The sequence below is a fragment of the Salvelinus fontinalis genome, chromosome 18, assembly GCF_029448725.1.
Source record: "Salvelinus fontinalis isolate EN_2023a chromosome 18, ASM2944872v1, whole genome shotgun sequence".
Lineage (NCBI taxonomy): Eukaryota > Metazoa > Chordata > Actinopteri > Salmoniformes > Salmonidae > Salvelinus > Salvelinus fontinalis.
In genome coordinates this window covers 57,121,075-57,144,077 of record NC_074682.1, presented here as the reverse complement: position 1 = coordinate 57,144,077, position 23,003 = coordinate 57,121,075, and the positions used below count along the sequence as shown (strand labels likewise).

At 44.9% G+C, this 23,003-nt stretch overlaps 1 protein-coding gene across 3 annotated transcripts in view; it reads left to right on the top strand.

Annotated features, from left to right (window-relative positions):
- The window catches only part of LOC129815780 (inositol hexakisphosphate kinase 1-like), an 86,449-nt gene extending 73,375 nt beyond the window's left edge, over positions 1-13,074 (top strand). For all 3 annotated transcript variants that reach the window (XM_055869894.1, XM_055869895.1, XM_055869896.1), the window contains exon 6: positions 3,140-13,074. In XM_055869894.1, the coding sequence (XP_055725869.1) occupies positions 3,140-4,696 (1,557 nt within the window). In that variant the 3' untranslated portion in view covers positions 4,697-13,074. The remainder of the gene's footprint in view (positions 1-3,139) is intronic.
- The last annotated feature ends 9,929 nt before the right edge of the window (positions 13,075-23,003 follow it).

The following is a 23,003-nucleotide window of genomic DNA, read 5'->3' as shown; positions in this document are numbered from 1 at the left end:
CAAGATAAATCACAGCAGTGCGACACAAACAACAGAGTTACACATGAAATAAACAAGCGTACAGTCAATAACACAATAGGAAAAAAGAAACTCTATATACAGTGTGTGCAAATGGCGTGAGGAGGTAAGGCAATAAATAGGCCTATAGTAGCAAGTAATAACAATTTAGCAGATCAACACTGGAGTGATAAATGAGCAGATGATAAATAAGCAGAGGATGATGATGTGTAAGTAGTGATACTGGTGTACAAAAGAGCAGAAAAGTAAATAAAAACAATATGGGGATGAGGTAGCTTACACAGTAGCTACTGTGCCATAGATCCTTTACTCAGTGTCTCTTCATATTGATCTGACTAACACGCCTGTGCTGACACAGAGATCCCACAGCGGTGAGCTGAGCAGGACAGAAGAGATACTGGATATCCTATCACGTTACAAAATTAAGAGACAACTGGGACGATACTTTATTGTCCATTTCGGGTTGGAACTGAAATTCACCTTCCGCCTCGATCCCAACGCACACGTTTGAGAGGTACACCGTGAATTGCAGGAGGGACGGACGGCGTGGTTGTCTTGTTTACAAGGTATGCGCGCTGGTACACGAGCAGGGACAATAGCCCCAGCATTGATCCCAACGTCCAGCTTCACAAGGCCTCCTCCATTACGTATGGGGTTTTGGTTCTCTCTCAAATAATACATCAGAATGACTCACCACGTTGTTTTAATGTTACAGGTCTAACCTCTGCACTCTCTGGCTTGCATCCCAATGGCATCCTAGTCGCTACATTGTGCACTACTACTATTGGCCAGAGCAGTATGTAGGGACTAGGGTGTCATTTGGGAAGGAGGCTCTGTGTGTTGTGTAGTACCAGGTGTATCCTCTGATCTCTCTATGGTCCAGGTGTAACCTCTGTTCTCTCTATGGTCCAGGTGTAACCTCTGTTCTCTCTATGGTCCAGGTGTAACCTCTGTTCTCTCTATGGTCCAGGTGTATCCTCTGTTCTCTCTATGGTCCAGGTGTAACCTCTGTTCTCTCTATGGTCCAGGTGTAACCTCTGTTCTCTCTATGGTCCAGGTGTAACCTCTGTTCTCTCTATGGTCCAGGTATAACCTCTGTTCTCTCTATGGTCCAGGTGTATCCTCTGTTCTCTCTATGGTCCAGGTGTAACCTCTGTTCTCTCTATGGTCCAGGTGTAACCTCTGATCTCTCTATGGTCCAGGTGTAACCTCTGATCTCTCTATGGTCCAGGTGTAACCTCTGTTCTCTCTATGGTCCAGGTGTATCCTCTGTTCTCTCTATGGTCCAGGTGTATCCTCTGATCTCTCTATGGTCCAGGTGTAACCTCTGTTCTCTCTATGGTCCAGGTGTAACCTCTGATCTCTCTATGGTCCAGGTGTATCCTCTGTTCTCTCTATGGTCCAGGTGTAACCTCTGTTCTCTCTATGGTCCAGGTGTAACCTCTGATCTCTCTATGGTCTAGGTGTATCCTCTGATCTCTCTATGGTCCAGGTGTAACCTCTGTTCTCTCTATGGTCCAGGTGTATCCTCTGATCTCTCTATGGTCCAGGTGTAACCTCTGATCTCTCTATGGTCCAGGTGTAACCTCTGTTCTCTCTATGGTCCAGGTGTAACCTCTGATCTCTCTATGGTCCAGGTGTAACCTCTGATCTCTCTATGGTCCAGGTGTAACCTCTGATCTCTCTATGGTCCAGGTGTATCCTCTGTTCTCTCTATGGTCCAGGTGTAACCTCTGTTCTCTCTATGGTCCAGGTGTAACCTCTGTTCTCTCTATGGTCCAGGTGTAACCTCTAATCTCTCTATGGTCCAGGTGTAACCTCTGTTCTCTCTATGGTCCAGGTGTAACCTCTGTTCTCTCTATGGTCCAGGTGTAACCTCTGATCTCTCTATGGTCCAGGTGTAACCTCTGATCTCTCTATGGTCCAGGTGTAACCTCTGATCTCTCTATGGTCCAGGTGTAACCTCTGATCTCTCTATGGTCCAGGTGTAACCTCGGTTCTCTCTATGGTCCAGGTGTATCCTCTGTTCTCTCTGTGGTCCAGGTGTAATCTCGGTTCTCTCTATGGTCCAGGTGTAACCTCTAATCTATCTATGGTCCAGGTGTAACCTCTGATCTCTCTATGGTCCAGGTGTAACCTCTGATCTCTCTATGGTCCAGGTGTAACCTCTGTTCTCTCTATGGTCCAGGTGTAACCTCTGTTCTCTCTATGGTCCAGGTGTAACCTCTGATCTCTCTATGGTCCAGGTGTAACCTCTGTTCTCTCTATGGTCCAGGTGTATCCTCTGATCTCTCTATGGTCCAGGTGTAACCTCTAATCTCTCTATGGTCCAGGTGTAACCTCTGTTCTCTCTATGGTCCAGGTGTAACCTCTAATCTCTCTATGGTCCAGGTGTAACCTCTAATCTCTCTATGGTCCAGGTGTATCCTCTGTTCTCTCTATGGTCCAGGTGTATCCTCTGTTCTCTCTATGGTCCAGGTGTAACCTCTGTTCTCTCTATGGTCCAGGTGTAACCTCTGATCTCTCTATGGTCCAGGTGTAACCTCTGATCTCTCTATGGTCCAGGTGTAACCTCTGATCTCTCTATGGTCCAGGTGTAACCTCTGATCTCTCTATGGTCTAGGTGTATCCTCTGTTCTCTCTATGGTCCAGGTGTATCCTCTGATCTCTCTATGGTCCAGGTGTAACCTCGGTTCTCTCTATGGTCCAGGTGTATCCTCTGTTCTCTCTGTGGTCCAGGTGTATCCTCTGTTCTCTCTATGGTCCAGGTGTAACCTCGGTTCTCTCTATGGTCCAGGTGTATCCTCTGTTCTCTCTATGGTCCAGGTGTATCCTCTGTTCTCTCTGTGGTCCAGGTGTAATCTCGGTTCTCTCTATGGTCCAGGTGTAACCTCTGATCTCTCTATGGTCCAGGTGTAACCTCTGTTCTCTCTATGGTCCAGGTGTATCCTCTGTTCTCTCTATGGTCCAGGTGTATCCTCTGTTCTCTCTGTGGTCCAGGTGTAATCTCGGTTCTCTCTATGGTCCAGGTGTAACCTCTGATCTCTCTATGGTCCAGGTGTAACCTCTGTTCTCTCTATGGTCCAGGTGTAACCTCTAATCTCTCTGTTCTATGGTCCAGGTTTACCAGATGGATACGGGCCACTATCTGTGCAGGAACAAGTACTACGGCCGCAGCCTGTCCATCGAGGGTTTCCGTCACGCCCTCCACCAATACCTGCACAACGGGGCGTCGCTCAGGAAGGACCTGTTTGAGCCCATGCTGTGTCAGTTACGCAGCCTGAAGGCCGTTCTGGAGAGACAGACCACCTACCGTTTCTACTCATCCTCCCTGCTCATCATCTATGAGGGGAAGGAGCCTGAGCTGGCCTACGTCTGGCAGAAAGCACCACAGGAGACCTGGCAGCAGAAAGCAGCATCACCACCACAGGCCCCGGCTAATCCCTTGGAAAACCAAAAAACACCAGCACCACAACCAGCAGCTGAGCTGCCCTCAGAGAAGGAGGTGGCAGTCAACCCAGGGCAAGGAATCCAGGGTGTCCATGCGCAGGGGTTAGGAGTGGGAGTGGGGCTCCAAGGCGGTGTCCTCCAAGGTGTCCAAGGACCAGGGTTAGGAGTGGGAGTGGGGCTCCAAGGCGGAGTCCTCCAAGGTGTCCAAGGACCAGGGTTAGGAGTGGGATTGGGGCTCCAAGGCGGTGTCCTCCAAGGTGTCCATGGACCAGGGTTAGGAGTGGGGCTCCAAGGTGGAGTCCTCCAAGGTGTCCAAGGACCAGGGTTAGGAGTGGGGCTCCAAGGTGGAGTCCTCCAAGGTGTCCAAGGACCAGGGTTAGGAGTGGGGCTCCAAGGTGGAGTCCTCCAAGGTGTCCAAGGACCAGGGTTAGGAGTAGGAGTGGGGCTCCAAGGCGGAGTCCTCCAAGGTGTCCAAGGACCAGGGTTAGGAGTGGGGCTCCAAGGTGGAGTCCTCCAAGGTGTCCATGGACCAGGGTTAGGATTGGGGCTCCAAGGCGGTGTCCTCCAAGGTGTCCAAGGACCAGGGTTAGGAGTGGGGCTCCAAGGCGGTGTCCTCCAAGGTGTCCAAGGACCGGGGTTAGGAGTGGGGCTCCAAGGCGGAGTCTTCCAAGGTGTCCAAGGACCAGGGTTAGGAGTGGGAGTGGGGCTCCAAGGCAGAGTCCTCCAAGGGGCCCAAGGACCAGGGTTAGGAGTGGGAGTGGGGCTCCAAGGTGGAGTCCTCCAAGGTGTCCAAGGATCAGGGTTAGGAGTGGGGCTCCAAGGTGTCCAAGGACCAGGGTTAGGAGTGGGAGTGGGGCTCCAAGGCGGAGTCTTCCAAGGGGCCCATGGACTGACAGAAGCCCCTCTCCAGCTGCCCCAGGCCCTACCACCTACACCAGACTGCCCCCCCACGCCCGTCCCAACCCCTCCACAGCCACAGAAGCTCAACCAGGAGCCTCTCCAGCCCCTTCCACCCCAGCCCTCAGACCCCCACGCACCCCCTCCCCCACTACCACTCCCCTCCACCCCGGGCATCAGTGTGGACGTCCGCATGATAGACTTTGCCCACAGCACCTTCAAAGGTTTCCGCGACGACCAGACGGTGCATGACGGGCCGGATCGGGGCTACGTGTTTGGATTGGAGAGCCTCATCAAGATCCTAGAGGGCCTCCGAGAGGAGAACCTGTAGTAGCCGAACCTGGGACTGACGAATTGGCCGTGTCTCAAATGGATGGTACCCCCTATTCGTTATGTAGTACACTACTTTTGAACAGGGCCCATTGGGTGTTAACGCGTCTTCTTTCTCTTGAATTTTTATTATTATTTTTTAAATAAAACCCAGGGTGCATCCAAAAAAGGGAAGCCGTACTCCTATAAGGATCTGGTCTAAAGTAGTGTACTATGTAGGGAATAGGGTGCCATTTGGGATGTTCGATGATGATGGTTCAGGAGAAGAAGACTGGAACATCTTCAGATTTCCTCCTCTCCCTCAGTGCTACTACTCACTACCCTGTCCTCAATGATTCTGTTTTGGAGCAAGAAAAGCACATTTATCTGTAATAAGACGGACCTGATGGAGCAGTGATCTGTAATAAGGAGGACCTGATGGAGCAGTGATCTGTAATAAGGAGGACCTGATGGAGCAGTGATCTGTAATAAGGAGGACCTGATGGAGCAATGATCTGTAATAGGGAGGACCTGATGGAGCAGTGATCTGTAATAAGGAGGACCTGATGGAGCAGTGATCTGTAATAAGGAGGACCTGATGGAGCAGTGATCTGTAATAAGGAGGACCTGATGGAGCAGTGATCTGTAATAAGGAGGACCTGATGGAGCAGTGATCTGTAATGAGGAGGACCTGATGGAGCAGTGATCTGTAGTAAGGAGGACCTGATGGAGCAGTGATCTGTAATAAGGAGGACCTGATGGAGCAGTGATCTGTAATAAGGAGGACCTGGTGGAGCAGTGATCTGTAATAAGGAGGACCTGGTGGAGCAGTGATCTGTAATAAGGAGGACCTGATGGAGCAGTGATCTGTAATAAGGAGGACCTGGTGGAGCAGTGATCTGTAATAAGGAGGACCTGGTGGAGCAGTGATCTGTAATAAGGAGGACCTGATGGAGCCGTGGTCTGTAAGGAGGACCTGATGGAGCCGTGATCTGTAGTAAAGAGGACCTGATGGAGCCGTGGTCTGTAAGGAGGACCTGATGGAGCCGTGGTCTGTAAGGAGGACCTGATGGAGCCGTGGTCTGTAAGGAGGACCTGATGGAGCCGTGGTCTGTAAGGAGGACCTGATGGAGCAGTGATCTGTTATAAGGAGGACCTGATGGAGCGGTGATCTGTAATAAGGAGGACCTGATGGAGCAGTGGTCTGTAAGGAGGACCTGATGGAGCAGTGATGGAATGGAGGAAAGGCCCGGGGTATGTCTATGCTACTGTCTGACAGTAAAGGTGAAAGGCTGTGACCTTAGACTGTAAATGTCACTCCTTTCTGACTGTTGTGCTCCTAGAATTAGAGACACATGAGGAACTTAAAGGGAGCATCTACAAGCCGTGTGTGTATCCTATCAATTCCTCCTGGACAGAAATGGCTGCCATTCCTCTGAGGGAAACATAAAAAGGGAAATGTCTGCCTTGTGGGTTTTGTCGCCACCGAGTGGCCAACTGGAGTATTGCACTGAAGAAAAGGCACAGGATGGGTTTGATTTTGAAGGTAGTGAAGCCACTGCTCAGGGAAAGTCCAGGTCCTGTCTCGGGGCCCAAATGGCACCCATCAACTTTTATAGTGCACTACTTTTGACCAGGACCCACAGGGAAACCCATAGGGCTCTGGTCAAAAGTAGTGCACTATAAAAGTTGATGGGTGCCATTTGGGGACACAGACCCTGTCTCTGCTGTGGGACTGGTACAGAGACTGTCTCTGCTGTGGGACTGGTACAGAGACTGTCTCTGCTGTGGGACTGGTACAGAGACTGTCTCTGCTGTGGGACTGGTACAGAGACTGTCTCTGCTGTGGGACTGGTACAGAGACTGTCTCTGCTGTGGGACTGGTACAGAGACTGTCTCTGCTGTGGGACTGGTACAGAGACTGAAGTGTGTGTATACGTCAATATGTGTTAAGGGACAGTGGGGTGGGGGGGGGGAGTCCCCATACAGCTGTAGTCCCTAGTCTCCATACAGCTGTAGTCCCTAGTCTCCATACAGCTGTAGTTCCTAGTCTCCATACAGCTGTAGTCCCTAGTCTCCATACAGCTGTAGTCCCTAGTCTCCATACAGCTGTAGTCCCTAGTCTCCATACAGCTGTAGTCCCTAGTCTCCATACAGCTGTAGTCCCTAGTCTCTATACAGCTGTAGTCCCTAGTCTCCATACAGCTGTAGTCCCTAGTCTCCATACAGCTGTAGTCCCTAGTCTCCATACAGCTGTAGTCCCTAGTCTCCATACAGCTGTAGTCCCTAGTCTCCATACAGCTGTAGTCCCTAGTCTCCATACAGCTGTAGTCCCTAGTCTCCATACGGCTGTAGTCCCTAGTCTCCATACGGCTGTAGTCCCTAGTCTCTATACGGCTGTAGTCCCTAGTCTCTATACGGCTGTAGTCCCTAGTCTCTATACGGCTGTAGTCCCTAGTCTCCATACGGCTGTAGTCCCTAGTCTCCATACGGCTGTAGTCCCTAGTCTCCATACGGCTGTAGTCCCTAGTCTCCATACGGCTGTAGTCCCTAGTCTCCATACGGCTGTAGTCCCTAGTCTCCATACGGCTGTAGTCCCTAGTCTCCATACGGCTGTAGTCCCTAGTCTCCATACGGCTGTAGTCCCTAGTCTCCATACGGCTGTAGTCCCTAGTCTCCATACGGCTGTAGTCCCTAGTCTCCATACGGCTGTAGTCCCTAGTCTCCATACGGCTGTAGTCCCTAGTCTCCATACGGCTGTAGTCCCTAGTCTCCATACGGCTGTAGTCCCTAGTCTCCATACGGCTGTAGTCCCTAGTCTCCATACGGCTGTAGTCCCTAGTCTCCATACGGCTGTAGTCCCTAGTCTCCATACGGCTGTAGTCCCTAGTCTCCATACGGCTGTAGTCCCTAGTCTCCATACGGCTGTAGTCCCTAGTCTCCATACGGCTGTAGTCCCTAGTCTCCATACGGCTGTAGTCCCTAGTCTCCATACGGCTGTAGTCCCTAGTCTCCATACGGCTGTAGTCCCTAGTCTCCATACGGCTGTAGTCCCTAGTCTCCATACGGCTGTAGTCCCTAGTCTCCATACGGCTGTAGTCAACTAGTCTCCATACGGCTGTAGTCAACTAGTCTCTATACAGCTGTAGTCCCTAGTCTCCATACAGCTGTAGTACTATCAGGGGTTTAATAGATGAGCAGCTTTGCTTACAGGCTGATGTTTGTCATGAAAGTGTAAAGAAAGCAAGGGTTAATAAATGCTTGTCCCTGCTTGATAAGAGGTTGAAAAATAAATAAAACCCAGGGTACCTCTGAAAATGGCACCCTATTCCCTAATGTAGTGCACTACTTTAAGACCAGAGCCCTATGGGTAGTCAAAGGTAGTGCACTACATAGGGACTAGGCCCCAGCCTTCAGGCTTCAATTGAAATATAGCACAGCTCTGTGTCTCCACGTGGTCATCTAATTTATTAACAGGTCACAGTTTTATTATGTTGCTTTTTATGGTTAGTATCTTGCTTATTCCGTTCTAATAGAGGCACCGACCGTTTCATTTAAAGGTATCCAACTCATTTTCGAACGTTGCCATGGGCACAGCCAAACAACGGAAGTGATTGATTCAACTTCCACTTTACTTCCCTACTGCTGTGCGCCAGTGGCAAACTTGCCAGAGTAATTTATTTGAGTCAGAGAATAAAAGTCAAGTAAATAAGTGTAATGTTATATTATTGAATTCGAGTTTGCTAACGTTAGCTTGACCTACCGGTAGGCTAGTTCTGTTGTGATGATAACGTTAGCTTGACCTACCGGTAGGCTATTTCTGTTGTGATAATAGCGTTAGCTTGACCTACCGGTAGGCTAGTTCTGTTGTGATAATGACGTTAGCTTGACCTACCGGTAGGCTAGTTCTGTTGTGATAATGACGTTAGCTTGACCTACCGGTAGGCTAGTTCTGTTGTGATAATGACGTTAGCTTGTCCTACCGGTAGGCTAGTTCTGTTGTGATAATGATGTCAGCTAGACCGGCCGGCAGGCTAGTTCTGTTGTGATAATGACATTAGCTTGACCTACCGGCAGACTAGTTCTGTTGTGATAATGACGTTAGCTTGACCTACCGGTAGGCTAGTTCTGTTGTGATAATGACGTTAGCTTGATCTACCGGGAGGCTGGTTCTGTTGTGGCAGAGTTAAGGCCCGGGCCATCCACCAAGCCAATAACTATATTGATGAACTATAGGCTACATAACTATAAAACGTTGGTGAGCATCCACGCTGGAGGGAAGTTTGTTTTACCGTTTTACAGTGCTACACCTGTCAATCCTGCTGCACGCCGCTATTAATAAAGTGGGTAACACAAGACCATGCAGTGTTTTCAGGGTGTTTGTCATAGTGAGAACCGCAAATAATAGGCGACTTCAATGTACATGTCCGCCTAATGGAAAAACAATATATCAACTTGTATTTAAATGTAGCATTTCAACCACAAACGCTGTTTAGTCTGCACATCTTTTACAGCATGTCATTGCCTCGTTGCTCAAGTGGTTTCCATTTTTGTGTGTGTGTGTGGGGGGGGGGGGGGGGGGGGGGGGGTCTTTTTCACTGTTCTCATCTCTGTCCTGTGCAACTCTTTTGTAATGCATCAGTACAGAGCAATGTTATCACGTGGCCAAAAGTGATCCCACCAATGTCACGGTCTCTCTTCAACTTCCCTCACCATCATTTTATCATTTTATATGCTTTAGGCCTGTTTTTACATTCAGCAATTAGCAATATCAAGGCTGTTTCTTTCCCCAAACAGCTTATTAGGCCTAGAATAAAAACAGATCGAAATAAATGTCCTGTCACTTATGTAGCCTATTTCTTTTCCTGGCATTTCACGAGAAGAGGCATGGCGTATTGCGGAGAGGCTTGCGTAGCCTATAGCCTGTTGCGCACAGGTACTTCTGGAAGAGAGAGGCTAGTGAATTGTATCTGAAGGAAGAAGCAAAATGTTAGCTAGATATTAACCTGCCAAAGTGCCAGAAAAATAAGTTAACAGATGATGAAAGGGCAGATGCGTAGGTTAGTTCCTCCAGGCTGTGCCCTGTGGTCCCCGACTCGTAAAGCTTCACTATTGATCAGTCCTACATCGTTAGACAATAACATTATTCTACCTGGGCTGCAACAGTGCAATGAGGAATGTATTATTATCTAGTGAGTATAACATTTTATAAACATTTTTGTTCATAGGCTGTAGTGATGTAGGCTCATTTGAGTAACCGCTCACACTTCCGGTTTTTGTTTCCTGCCGAAATAACAGCCTAGGTCATTTTTACGTAACCGTCTGTGTCTATTCTTCACAGTTGAGAAGGTCCAGAAAGGTACATTAACAGGCCACTCATATGGTGTTAGACCTATTTTGTCAGGATGAAGCCCTGTGTTGAGATATGCCTACTATAGGAAAGTATCCAGCTTCTCCTTTTATATTACACTCCGCCCGTTAAATGCTGTTTTACATTCAGCAAACAAGGGTGCAATCTCTCCTCCAATGGGCTATCGGTAGGCGAAAGGAAACAAGTGAGGAACGAGCTTTTGTTGTCTGGCTTTTCCTGGGACTCCGCATGATTTAAGAGGAATAGCCGTGGCAGCGGAGAGGACAGGTGCGTCATTGCGCCACACAACAATGAACACCGACAGGCTCCAGATGTAGCCTGGATCCTAAATTAGAAGCGTACGCATATTAGCCAATAATTCATGTGCTCAGTGTAAGGCTTAATGCTGCAGTGAAATATCCAGTTTCAAGTGAGTGGAAAACTGCACTGAATAGCCTATGTCATTTGAATAACACTTCAAAAGCCTGCCGTTTAAAAAAAAATGCATATTCATTTCGAAATAACTGCATCTAGCCTGCCTGATTGGGAAACCATTTGGTTGTTCTCGGCAGTTTAGCCTAAAAGGTCCAGGCTCATTAGCAGGACAGTAGAATGGTGTATCAGCTAACAGGAACGTGGTAATGCAGGGATTTTTATTTTTTTTATTATGATAATGTTGAAGTTGTATCCATAGTTTCAGTGTTTTGGCGTCCGTGTTTAAAAAGCGTTCGAAAATGAGGTGGATATAGTATTATTTCAATATTTTTCTTTGTTTCTTTTTCCCCTCCCTTTACCAGAGTCTGGTAGTTAGGCCCGTCCCAGCCCAGGTATACCATTGGGACACTGTATAACACATATCCTTTAGTCCAGACACATTGATGCCCATCTCTGTTTTACAAACTAAGCCTTTTTCTCATTTTATGATCCTTTTTAATTTGCGCTGTAGAAGGTGTATTGAAAGCTTGATTCTTTCTTATTTTTATACTACTAGTTTTATTTTGGGGGCGGTTATGTCACGTCAAGGGGCAGACTAGAGACCTGGCTTCCAATAGTATTATAATAATTTCAGGGTTTTAATTATATATATATATATATATAATTAAAACCCTGCTAAAAGTATTTGAAATGATTATAATACTATATATATATATATATATATATATATATATATATATATATATATATATATTTATATATATATATATAAAAAAGAAACAGGGTATGTCTGAAATTGCACCCTATTGCCTGGCAAAATGTAACCAATAGAATAGTCTCAGAACTGCAAATCCCACCTATGACCTGGCCCTCCAGGCAAGCGGGCTAAAGAGAAAGCATATGAACCCAGGCCCGCTACTCTCTCACCGCCGATACACAGTGAACCCTTGTCCTCCATCTTAGCACATGTAGCAGAATGATAGACTCCACTCTCACCCTCTTCTTCTCCTCTGTCCTCTCCCAGCCCACTCACCATAGTCTGTTAGTCTAGTGTCACTCAGTTGGTTAGGATGTCTCTCTCTCTCTCTGTGTAGATTGGTTGAACAATGTAGCCATAAGTCACTTTGATACCTTTAAAAAAAAAAAATGTGGATTATTTTTTTCTTCTTCTCTGCTCTGGCACGATTGCAGGTCTCGTTTTAGTTTAATATCTTTGACAGGGTTTCAAAATGCCCAGGTTTTCCACATCCCAATTGGAAGATTCCCAGACTCAGAGGATGAAATAGGCTGGTTTTGGATTTCCTGCTTATCACGAATTCTGGGGATTTGGGGAAAGTTACCAGGAACACTTTGCTACTCTACTCTGACTACAAAGCACTCGGATGCTGTTCATATCGTATCTTTACGTCTAACTAATATTCTCTACTGCTACACAAAGCACACGAACTGACTTGGATGTGGCCAGAACTGTAAAAACTCCATTTCAACACATGCAATCCAATGTTGAAAAACAGACACTGTAGAATTACTGGTTTTCTATTGTTTTAGAGTTCTATCTATATCTACTACATGCAGTCTGATTCTAGAACCAATTCTAGAACCAAATCTGTGTGTGTTTCTATTTGGCATTATGGAGAAAATGTAGTCTCCCGCAAAAGTCACACTTCTCCTCGTCACAACTGTTAAAAATTGTTGTTTTCTTACCCCCAGAGTTCCAAATTCATTCTTATTTATTCAAGACCTTTTCTTCAAACTCTAATTAAAATGGAAAAAATATGATAATGGAATTTCCACCTGTGGGGAAGGGGGGCCTCTTTATCAGTCTACTTGGCAGGGCTTTGTAATGTGTTATTGTCCAAAAATATATTGTTCAGGTTGATTAACCCAGAGAGGGGAAAAAAATGCTTTGGAGGGACAAAGTTGGTTTTTAGATGGAAGGAGAAAAAAAATATTTCAAGATGCCAAAATAAATATATTTTCAAAGCAGCTTATTATCTTCCAAGAACAGGAAATAGTTCATTTGTTTTAACTTTTTTTTTTTTAAGTGGGCATTTGTGTTAAATTAATAAGTCCACTAAAGAAAAAGAGAGTCTGTTGTTTTTGCACCACAGCGGAAAAACAAACCACGAAACGTGTGCTGTGTCAGAGACAAAGTATCCATTCGAAATGGTGCCCTATTCCTGCTATATAATAGTGCACAACCTTTGACCTGAGCCCTATGGGTCTTAGGTTAAAAGTATGGCACTATGAAGGGAATAGGGTGCCATTTTGAACTCACCCAAAGATAATAAAGGAATAGTAATACAAGAGGGGAAGAATAATCCATAGGAGTCTATATAAAGGGATCTGGAAGGAGAAACCATAGGAGTCTATACAAAGGGATCTGGAAGGAGAAGAGTTCTCCTTCTGTGGTGGATGTTATTTGTCTTTACATAGATCTGAAAAATTACTTGTAGAAGAAAAAAATATATTACCCCCAAAAGTATATTTTTCCTTTTTGTTGTTGTTGCATGGATGGATATTTTTTTACGAATTATAATATGACATCCTTATGACCACTTTGAATGTGAGCTATAAAACCCATTTATTTAAGAAATAAATGTTTCTGTGTTGTCTGTTTTGCTTATTTGTATTTTATTTATATTATCTAGTATCGGGGGAAATCCCAGACCTAGGGTAACCGCACTAGTGTGTGCTGGAACATTGTTAATGTGGGAGGCAACCTGTTTGCCTTGGGGGCGGCAGATAACTTAGTGGTTAGAGTGTTGGAGGATTGAATCCCCGAACTGACAAGGTAAAAATCTGTCGTTCTGCCCCTGAACAAGGCAGTTAACCCAGTGTTCCCCGGTAGGCTGACAGTTAACCCAGTGTTCCCTGGTAAGGCCGACAGTTAACCCGCTGTTCCCCGGTAAGGCTGACAGTTAACCTGATGTTCCCCGGTAAGGCTGACAGTTAACCCGATGTTCCCCGGTAAGGCTGACAGTTAACCCGATGTTCCCCGGTAAGGCTGACAGTTAACCCGATGTTCCCCGGTAAGGCTGACAGTTAACCCGATGTTCCCCGGTAAGGCTGACAGTTAACCCGATGTTCCCCGGTAAGGCTGACAGTTAACCCAGTGTTCCCTGGTAAGACTGACAGTTAACCCAGTGTTCCCTGGTAAGACTGACAGTTAACCCACTGTTCCTTGGTAGACTGACAGTTAACCCACTGTTCCCCGGTAGGCTGACAGTTAACCCGCTGTTCCCCGGTAGGCTGACAGTTAACCCACTGTTCCCCGGTAGGCTGACAGTTAACCCGCTGTTCCCCGGTAGGCTGTCAGTTAACCCGCTGTTCCCCGGTAGGCTGACAGTTAACCCACTGTTCCCCGGTAGGCTGACAGTTAACCCACTGTTCCCTGGTAGGCTGACAGTTAACCCACTGTTCCCCGGTAGGCTGACAGTTAACCCGCTGTTCCCCGGTAGGCTGACAGTTAACCCGCTGTTCCCCGGTAGGCTGACAGTTAACCCGCTGTTCCCCGGTAGGCTGACAGTTAACCCACTGTTCCCCGGTAGGCTGACAGTTAACCCACTGTTCCCCGGTAGGCTGACAGTTAACCCGCTGTTCCCCGGTAGGCTGTCAGTTAACCCGCTGTTCCCCGGTAGGCTGACAGTTAACCCACTGTTCCCTGGTAGGCTGACAGTTAACCCACTGTTCCCCGGTAGGCTGACAGTTAACCCGCTGTTCCCCGGTAGGCTGACAGTTAACCCGCTGTTCCCCGGTAGGCTGACAGTTAACCCACTGTTCCCCGGTAGGCTGACAGTTAACCCACTGTTCCCCGGTAGGCTGACAGTTAACCCGCTGTTCCCCGGTAGGCTGACAGTTAACCCACTGTTCCCTGGTAGGCTGACAGTTAACCCACTGTTCCCCGGTAGGCTGACAGTTAACCCAGTGTTCCCCGGTAGGCTGACAGTTAACCCGCTGTTCCCCGGTAGGCTGACAGTTAACCCAGTGTTCCCCGGTAGGCTGACAGTTAACCCAGTGTTCCCCGGTAAGGCTGACAGTTAACCCGCTGTTCCCCGGTAAGGCTGACAGTTAACCTGCTGTTCCCCGGTAGGCTGACAGTTAACCCAGTGTTCCCCGGTAAGGCTGACAGTTAACCCGCTGTTCCCCGGTAAGGCTGACAGTTAACCCGCTGTTCCCCGGTAAGGCTGACAGTTAACCCGCTGTTCCCCGGTAGTTGTAAATAAGAATTTGTTCTGACTAGTTAAATAAAGGGGAAAAAATAAGAAAAAGGGAGACTATCTACTAGATAGTACCTACTCTCTAAAAAAGTTGCATACACACAAAGTAGAACATACAGCAGCCTATATATCCTCAGAGCAAGCAGAGTTGACGGCTGCAAGAAGAAACAAACAGATGAAGAAACCTTCAGAGGAACCAGGCAAAAGTTGCATCCACCGGCATTGAACATTCATAATTAGTGGACCTGTTACATACTGTGCTTGTCCCGATTTGACTCAACCACCCTAATCAAGTGATTTGAAAGTGTCAATGTAACGGATGTGAAAGGGCTAGCTAGTTAGCGGTGGTGCGCGCTAGCAGCCTTTCAGTCGGTTACGTCACTTGCTCTGAAACCTAAAAGTAGTGGTTCCCCTTGCTCTGCAAGGGCCGCGGCTTTTGTGGAGCGATGGGTAACGACGCTTCGTGGGTGACTGTTGATGTGTGCAGAAGGTCCCTGGTTCGCGCCCGTGTCGGGGCGAGGGGACGGTTTAAAGTTATACTGTCACATCAACATTACATGGTACTATTTAATTTTTTTTGAAGGAATGCATTTATGCAACATTTGGTATTATGAAAAAATACGTACACTTTTTGTTGTGGCTGTGTCCAGTGTCGGGGAAGCTACTCTTAAAATATAGTTTACCAATTACTTCACACTGAAAGAAGTTAAGCTACAGTCTTGGCCAAATGTTTTGAGAATGACACAAATATTAATTTTCAGTCTGCTCCCTCAGTTTGTATGATGGCAATTGGCATATACTCCAGAATGTTATGAAGAGTGATCAGATGAATTGCAATTAATTGCAAAGTCCCTCTTTGCCATGCAAATGAACTGAATTCCCCCCAAAATATTTCCACTGCATTTCAGCCCTGCCACAAAAGGACCAGCTGACATCATGTCAGTGATTCTCTCGTTAACACAGGTGTGAGTGTTGACGAGGACAAGGCTGGAGATCACTCTGTCATGCTGATTGAGTTCGAATAACAGACTGGAAGCTTCAAAAGGAGGGTGGTGCTTAGAATCATTGTTCTTCCTCTGTCAAACATGGTTACTTTAAGGAAACATGTGCCGTCATCATTGCTTTGCACAAAAAGGGCTTCACAGGCAAGGATATTGCTGCCAGTAAGATTGCACCTAAATCAACCATTTATCGGATCATCAAGAACTTCAAGGAGAGCGGTTCAATTGTTGTGAAGAAGGCTTCAGGGCGCCCAAGAAAGTCCAGCAAGGGCCAGGATCGTCTCCTAAAGTTGATTCAGCTGCGGGATCGGGGCACCACCAGTACAGAGCTTGCTCAGGAATGGCAGCAGGCAGGTGTGAGTGCATCTTCACGCACAGTGAGGCAAAGACTTTTGGAGGATGGCCTGGTGTCAAGAAGGGCAGCAAAGAAGCCACTTCTCTCCAGGAAAAACATCAGGGACAGACTGATATTCTGCAAAAGGTACAGGGATTGGACTGTTGAAGACTGGGGTAAAGTCATTTTCTTTGAATCCCTTTTCCGATTTTTGTGGCATCCGGAGAAAAGCTTGTCCGGAGAAGACAAGGTGAGCGCTACCATCAGTCCTGTGTCATGCCAACAGTAAAGCACCCTGAGACCATTCATGTGTGGGGTTGCTTCTCAGCCAAGGGAGTGGGCTCACTCACAATTTTGCCTAAGAACACAGCCATGAATAAAGAATGGTACCAGCACATCCTCCGAGAGCAACTTCTCCCAACCATCCAGGAACAGTTTGGTGACAAACAATGCCTTTTCCTCAGGGAACAAAACATCAATATTTTGGGTCTATGGCCAGGAAACTCCCCAGACCTTAATCCCATTGAGAACTTGTGGTCAATCCTCAAAAGGCGGGTGGACAAACAAAACCCCACAAATTCTGACAAACTCCAAGCAGTGATTATGCAAGAATGGGCTGTCATCAGTCAGGATGTGGCCCACAAGTTAATTGACAGCATGCCAGGGCAGATTGCAGAGGTCTTGAAAAAGAAGGGTCAATACTGCAAATATTGACTCTTTGCATCAACTTCATGTAATTATCAATAAAAGCCTTTGACACTTATAAAATGCTTGTAATTATACTTCAGTATTCCATAGTAACATCTGACAAAAAATATCTAAAGACACTGAAGCAGCAAACTTTGTGGAAATTAATATTTGTGTCATTCTCAAAACTTTTGGCCACGACTGTACATTAAAGAAACATATCACTTAACTAAAGTTACTTTGGATGTAATGAACAACTTTTTTTCAAACTACTTTGTGAAAAATTAAACCTAAATCTGAAAAGTCTACAAATTGCAGATCACTCTGGAGTCAGATGTAAACAGAATGTGTGATTTAGCCAATTAAACACAAAGATTTTTCAAGTGAGAATCAGGCAGGTCTGATGCCGATCAAAAAAGGAAATGCTTGCCTACTTTACCCTTTTATTTTATACATTTTTTTGAAGTTACGGTAGTTAGCTACACCACTACAAGGTAAAAACGAATGAACTACTTAAAACTACCGACTTTTGAATTTAGTTCGACTACCGCCAAGCTACGGCAAAATCTAATTAAATTACTAGTTGAACTACCTAGAGCTATTTCACTACTCCCCAACTAATTATATACGTGTATTCACAAGATGGCTGACGGGACGCTGTTCTGAATTCCCCCGTCCGACATTATGATACTCCATAAGGAACAGCATCCATAGGAATGAATGGGAATCTACAGTGTTTCAATGTAATGTTTCAAGGACAAAAATACATTTTATGTATTTATTTGTTGTAGTGAGGACTGCAACATAAGAACTCTTATTAGAAAAATCTAAAACGTTTTATATTTGAAATGTTTATTGAGAAATGAATGGTGTCTGTTCAGTTCATACAATAGTATGTATTGATCGAAAAAAACATTGTCTATAATAGTAATTTAAAAAGTATATTTATTTTCCAAAACCTGTAGCTTTCGAAATGTAAAGCTGGAGAACTTAATACATTATCCCATTATATCGTGTTCAATATTACTGACCAATTTTAAGATCAATCGGATGTAAAGTTACTCTCCCAAGAAGCCAGTAAAAAGATATGGCAATAGTGTCCAGATCAATTAAATACTCTTGGTATAATTAACCCAGGAAGTGGTTCACTAGTGAGACTGTAAAAAATCACTGGGTTCACTGGTGGCCTTTTGTATATCTGCCAAACAAGGCCTGAAAACTACCCCCCCCTCCAAAAAAAATGCTTTTTTTGCAGCAAGAGAGGAGTTGCCACATTTATCCAATAAACCCTTTTTCCATAACGATATCATGTAAATTATTGACATAATTACCGGCCCAGGCGACGGCCGATAGTGGTCAAGTTCCTTGAGGTTCAAGGACAAGGTAGGGGTTCTGGAAAGAGCCAAGAACTTGTTGAGGAAGATCAACGTTCCTCTCGAGGACAATCCTGAAGAGGAAAGAACTTATCCCAGCCATGAAAGCTGCAAGAGTACATGGGGACATTCTTTACATCCGCTATATGACAGGCTTCATTGCCCATTGCCCGCCTGTGGGTTCGTAGCTTCAACCCCGCAGAACACACACACACCAATTGATTAATGGACTGCTGAATGTATGTATTTAAAAAAAAATCTTGCTTTGTTTGCTATCCATCTAGTAATCTCTCCTCCAGGCTTCTTCTTTGGACTTTATATGACTGTTGGCAACCAACTTTTAAGGTTCATTACTACAACCAACTGGACTGGAGTGTGGACCTCCGTTCATCTTTTAATCACCCAAGTGGGTATAAGCTCCTAAAAACCAATGAAGAGATGGGAGAGGCGGGACTTGCAAGCGCATCAAGCGTCGCAAATAGAACCAAGTTCTATTTTCAGCGCCTGGCCACGCGGACGCACGCACACAAGCAGTGTGGGTGCAATGATTGAACAATAAGTGTGTACATTTATTTTGCAACGCGCACGCGAGCGGTGTGGTCAGTATGTAAGAAGCCAACCTTACTGAAGCATAAACTGAGTGAACAAAACATTAAGAACAACTTCCTAATATTGAGTTGCAGCCCTCCTTTTTCCCAAAGAACAGCCTCAATATTGACTCCAACGCTTCCCACAGTTGTGTCAAGTTGGCTGGATGTCCTTTGGGTGGTGGACCATTCTTGATACACACAGGAAACTATTGAGTGTGAAAAACCCAGCAGTGTTGCAGTTCTTGACGCAAACCTGGCACCTACTACCATACCCTGTTCAAAGGCACTTCATTATTTTGTCTTGTCCGTTCAACCTCTGAATGGCACCACATACGCAATGCATGTCACAAGGCTTAAAAATCGTTATTTAGCCTGTCTCCTCCCCTTCATATAGACTGATTTGAAGTGGATTTAACTTGTGAGGGATCATAAGAGCAGGTGTTTATAATGTTTTGTAGAGTCTGAATGACACTGGTTGGACTATCCCTCTGCGCTGGCACAGATCAACTACACACAGGGATCCATCCTCTACTTTCTTCACCGTCTCAGCATACGACACATTCTGTACTACTCTGACCCTGGCCAACCTGCCTCTCTCGCACCTGACACCTCTGACCCCCCCCCCCCCCCCCAGCAACATAGGCACCCCTACAGTTGACACGGATAACTTTTTCCACCGAAACGACACATCCCTTTGTTCCATGCCCTCCTGCACTCTTCCCACATCTTGGAATCTCCCTCCTACACACTGCTGTGACATGACCATAAACGTGGCACCTGAAACCCTGCAGTGGGTTAGGCACAAAAGCTCTAAAAGTAACTCATATATCCTAACATGACTTTGTCGGGTATCACCAGCTGTCTACTACAGCGGTCTACTACCTTAGATAAGGATAACGTGATTGGCAGACGTGATCAGCAGAGCTAGAGCTAGCCTGTCCAGCTAGCAAACATAAAAGTAAGTATTTTGAAAAAAATTGACATCGCCAACAAATGGAAATGTGTTCAAAATAAATAAATACACACTATGTAAAAACCAGCTCCTCCCTCGACAGAGATCGATCATCTCGAGAACAAAACCAGATTGCTTACTACGGCCCACCACCTAGTTCAAAACATCTGGCAACTTGGAAATCATGATTTTACCTTGTTTTTCCATAAGTCAGTGGGCGCGTTCAAGCTGATCACTTCCCCCTGTATATGTAGCCTCGTTATTATTTTGTGTTACTTTTTAAACTTTAGTTTTTTAAGTAAATGTTTTCTTAACTTATTTTTCTTAACTGCATTGTTGGTTAAGGGCTTGAAAGTAAGCATTTCACGGTAACTGTTGTATTCGGCATATGTGATTTTTTTTATTTGATTTGATTTCAAATTGTTTTGCTTTATGAGGATAAAAATTGAAGACTGCATGAATTTTACAAAAGTCGACTGCAAGTTTCTGCAGTTGCTCTTCACCAACTTCATCCTGAAGCCATCGCCTGGATTGTGGGCGGTTCTATTGTCAACCAATCATTAGGGTGTTTGTTTGACCCACGCAAACGTGACCAAAGAAATGACTGAAACCGGAACAGACTTTGTATTCATGTTAGCAAGCAGTGGATATACAAACGAATGGGAAATTTGACGCTCTCTCTCACTAATTGATTGTGCAAACCACACATATATGATTTCAGTTTGTGAGGATGTGATATGGTGGTTGGAAACCATGTTAATTTCAACATTATAAATAAAAACTTGCATAAACACTGCCATGTTGATCTGATCCTTGATGTTGGAAAACCACATTAGTGTCCGACTTTCGGCTGTCGCAGATGCACCTCCCCTAACGTCACTCCTCTTAAGGATTAGCCCCTTTATTTCAATTTTCACCTAAAATGACCCAAATCTAACTGCCTGTAGCTCAGGCCCTGAAGCAAGGATATGCATATTCTTGGCACCATTTGAAAGGAAACACTTTGACATTTGCGGAAATGTGAAAGGAATGTAGTAGAATATAACACAATAGATCTGGTAAAAAATAACACAAAGAAAAATCAGGGAAAAAATTGTTTTTGCACCATCATATTTGAAACGCAAGAGAAAGGCCATAATGTATTATTCCAGCCCATGTGCAATTTAGATGTTGGCCACTAGATGGCATCAGTGTATGTGCAAAGTTTAAGATTGATCCAATGACCCATTGCATTTCTGTTCAAAATGTTGTATCAAGACTGCCCAAATGTGCCTAATTTTTTTATTAATAACTTTTCATGTTCAAAATTGTGCACTCTCCTCAAACAATAGCATGGTATTCTTTCACTGTAATAGCTACTGTAAATTGGACGGTGCAGTTAGATTAACAAGAATTTAAGCTTTCTGACAATATCATATGTCTACATGTGCTGGGAAATGTTCTTGTTACTTACAAACTCATGCTAATCGCATTAGCCTACATTAGCTCAACCGTCCTGTGGAAGGGACACCAATCCCAAAGTAGTGTTCAGCCTTATGCCGCGTTCAAAGCAACTGGGAAGTCGGGAACTCTCTGACTTCCAACTCCAGTGCGTTCAAGACACCTGGGGAACTAACTCCGACGGGGGGGGAATTGTTTTGAAGTCATCCAACTTGGAATTCCAAGTCAGAAACTCTTTGCATCTTTCTAGACCCCTCCCGACTTTCCGATCACTGTTTTCTTGAAAGCACCATAGAGAGAAATAGTAATGACGGTTTTTCGTAGGACAAAGCCTATGTGGAAATGAAAGGCGTTTTTAGATAAACGCCAATATTAAGGCCTTTGGTAAACACTGTTTTAGGAGATCTCTCATACTTTATGTTCTATGAGATAATCTGCATCAGCTAAAGTCACTTTTTGTGAATTTTGAAGAATTAATGTTATGAAATAAAACCACAAAGGTTTCATTATTCATAAAGGTAATGTTAACTGACTGATATTATCTCATAGAACAAAACGTATAAGATCACCTGAGCCTGTGTTAACCTCATACCTTATCCCAAAACCCTATTCTTTCATCATAAATGTTTACCATATGAATGGCTGAACGAACTAGAGGTAACTCATTCCCCGGGTTTTAGGACTACAAGATGGGGAGCTCTATAACCACCAAAGATAATAACCATAAAACCAAACAGGGAAATGGTTCCAATCATTTGTCTACCATTCATTTTATCCCCATAGGGGGTTTCAGAAACACTTCAAATATGGGCTGTGTTTTGTATAGATGTGTTGATAAGTGTGTAAATCTCTCGAGGACAAGATGACTTATCAATATATTCGTGTGTATTTACCCCCCAAAAATGAAATGCTAATGTGGCTATTATAAAGAAATGCAAATGGTATGACGCTCTGGATGAGACTGCCGAATCGAGGCAAAGGTAAGAATCTGTGGATTAACTATCTAATGTAAACTACATTTAGTAACGATTAAGTTGGATACATTTCTTAAATTGACAATTCTGTAAACTGTCTTGGGCTTGTGTTTCACATTTACACAATACCTGTTAGCAAAGGTGTCAGCTAGAGATGATGTGCTGGAGTTTGCAGGGATTTGTAGTCTCGCATGATGTCTACTTAAGATATTAATTAGCATTTTCGAATCTGAGTGTAAATAGAGCCATATATATTGATAAAAGACCTTGTCCAAGAAAAATGTATGCGGTTATCAAAATGTCACGCCAGAGTAAGCCTACACAAAACACAGGCCTTATTTTAAGGGTTTCTAAAATCCCCTATGTGAAAATGTTATGGTGGAAAAACAATGGGAATATTTCCCTGTTTGACCGCTAGGTTTTATGGGTATTATGACACTAACTGTGGGATTCTATACTAACAAGTTACATGTCTCCATCCTATGAATGAGAGTTGTTGTCCACAAAGCAGCATGGTGGGCTGTCTAGCTCCCGCTAAATCCTTTCTTTGGATTGGTGAATAGTAGGCCGTCATTGTAAATTATAATTGGTTAACTGACTCGCCTTGTTAAATAAAGTACATCTCATTATTGTAAATATTTTTTGAATATTCGATGAGTGTTGTTGACGCCAGCCGCCTGTATTCAATGGAGAGAGATGCTACACTACAAACCTCATGACATGCATATACATCTCAAGACAACTCCGATATAAATTGTTTTTTCTCAAAGTTGCCAGGATGTTAAGTCTCCTACATATATATCAGTACACTCGTAACAACTTAAGCATGAAACTTCTGTTCGATCAAATAAACCTCACGTAGCAAGTAAGCCATTCATTTTGTTGACCAAATTCGTAAAATTGCCCACAATATGTGAGTAAACGACAGTGATTGGGAACCCCACAATTGGCACAACACGATAGGTGCTCAACT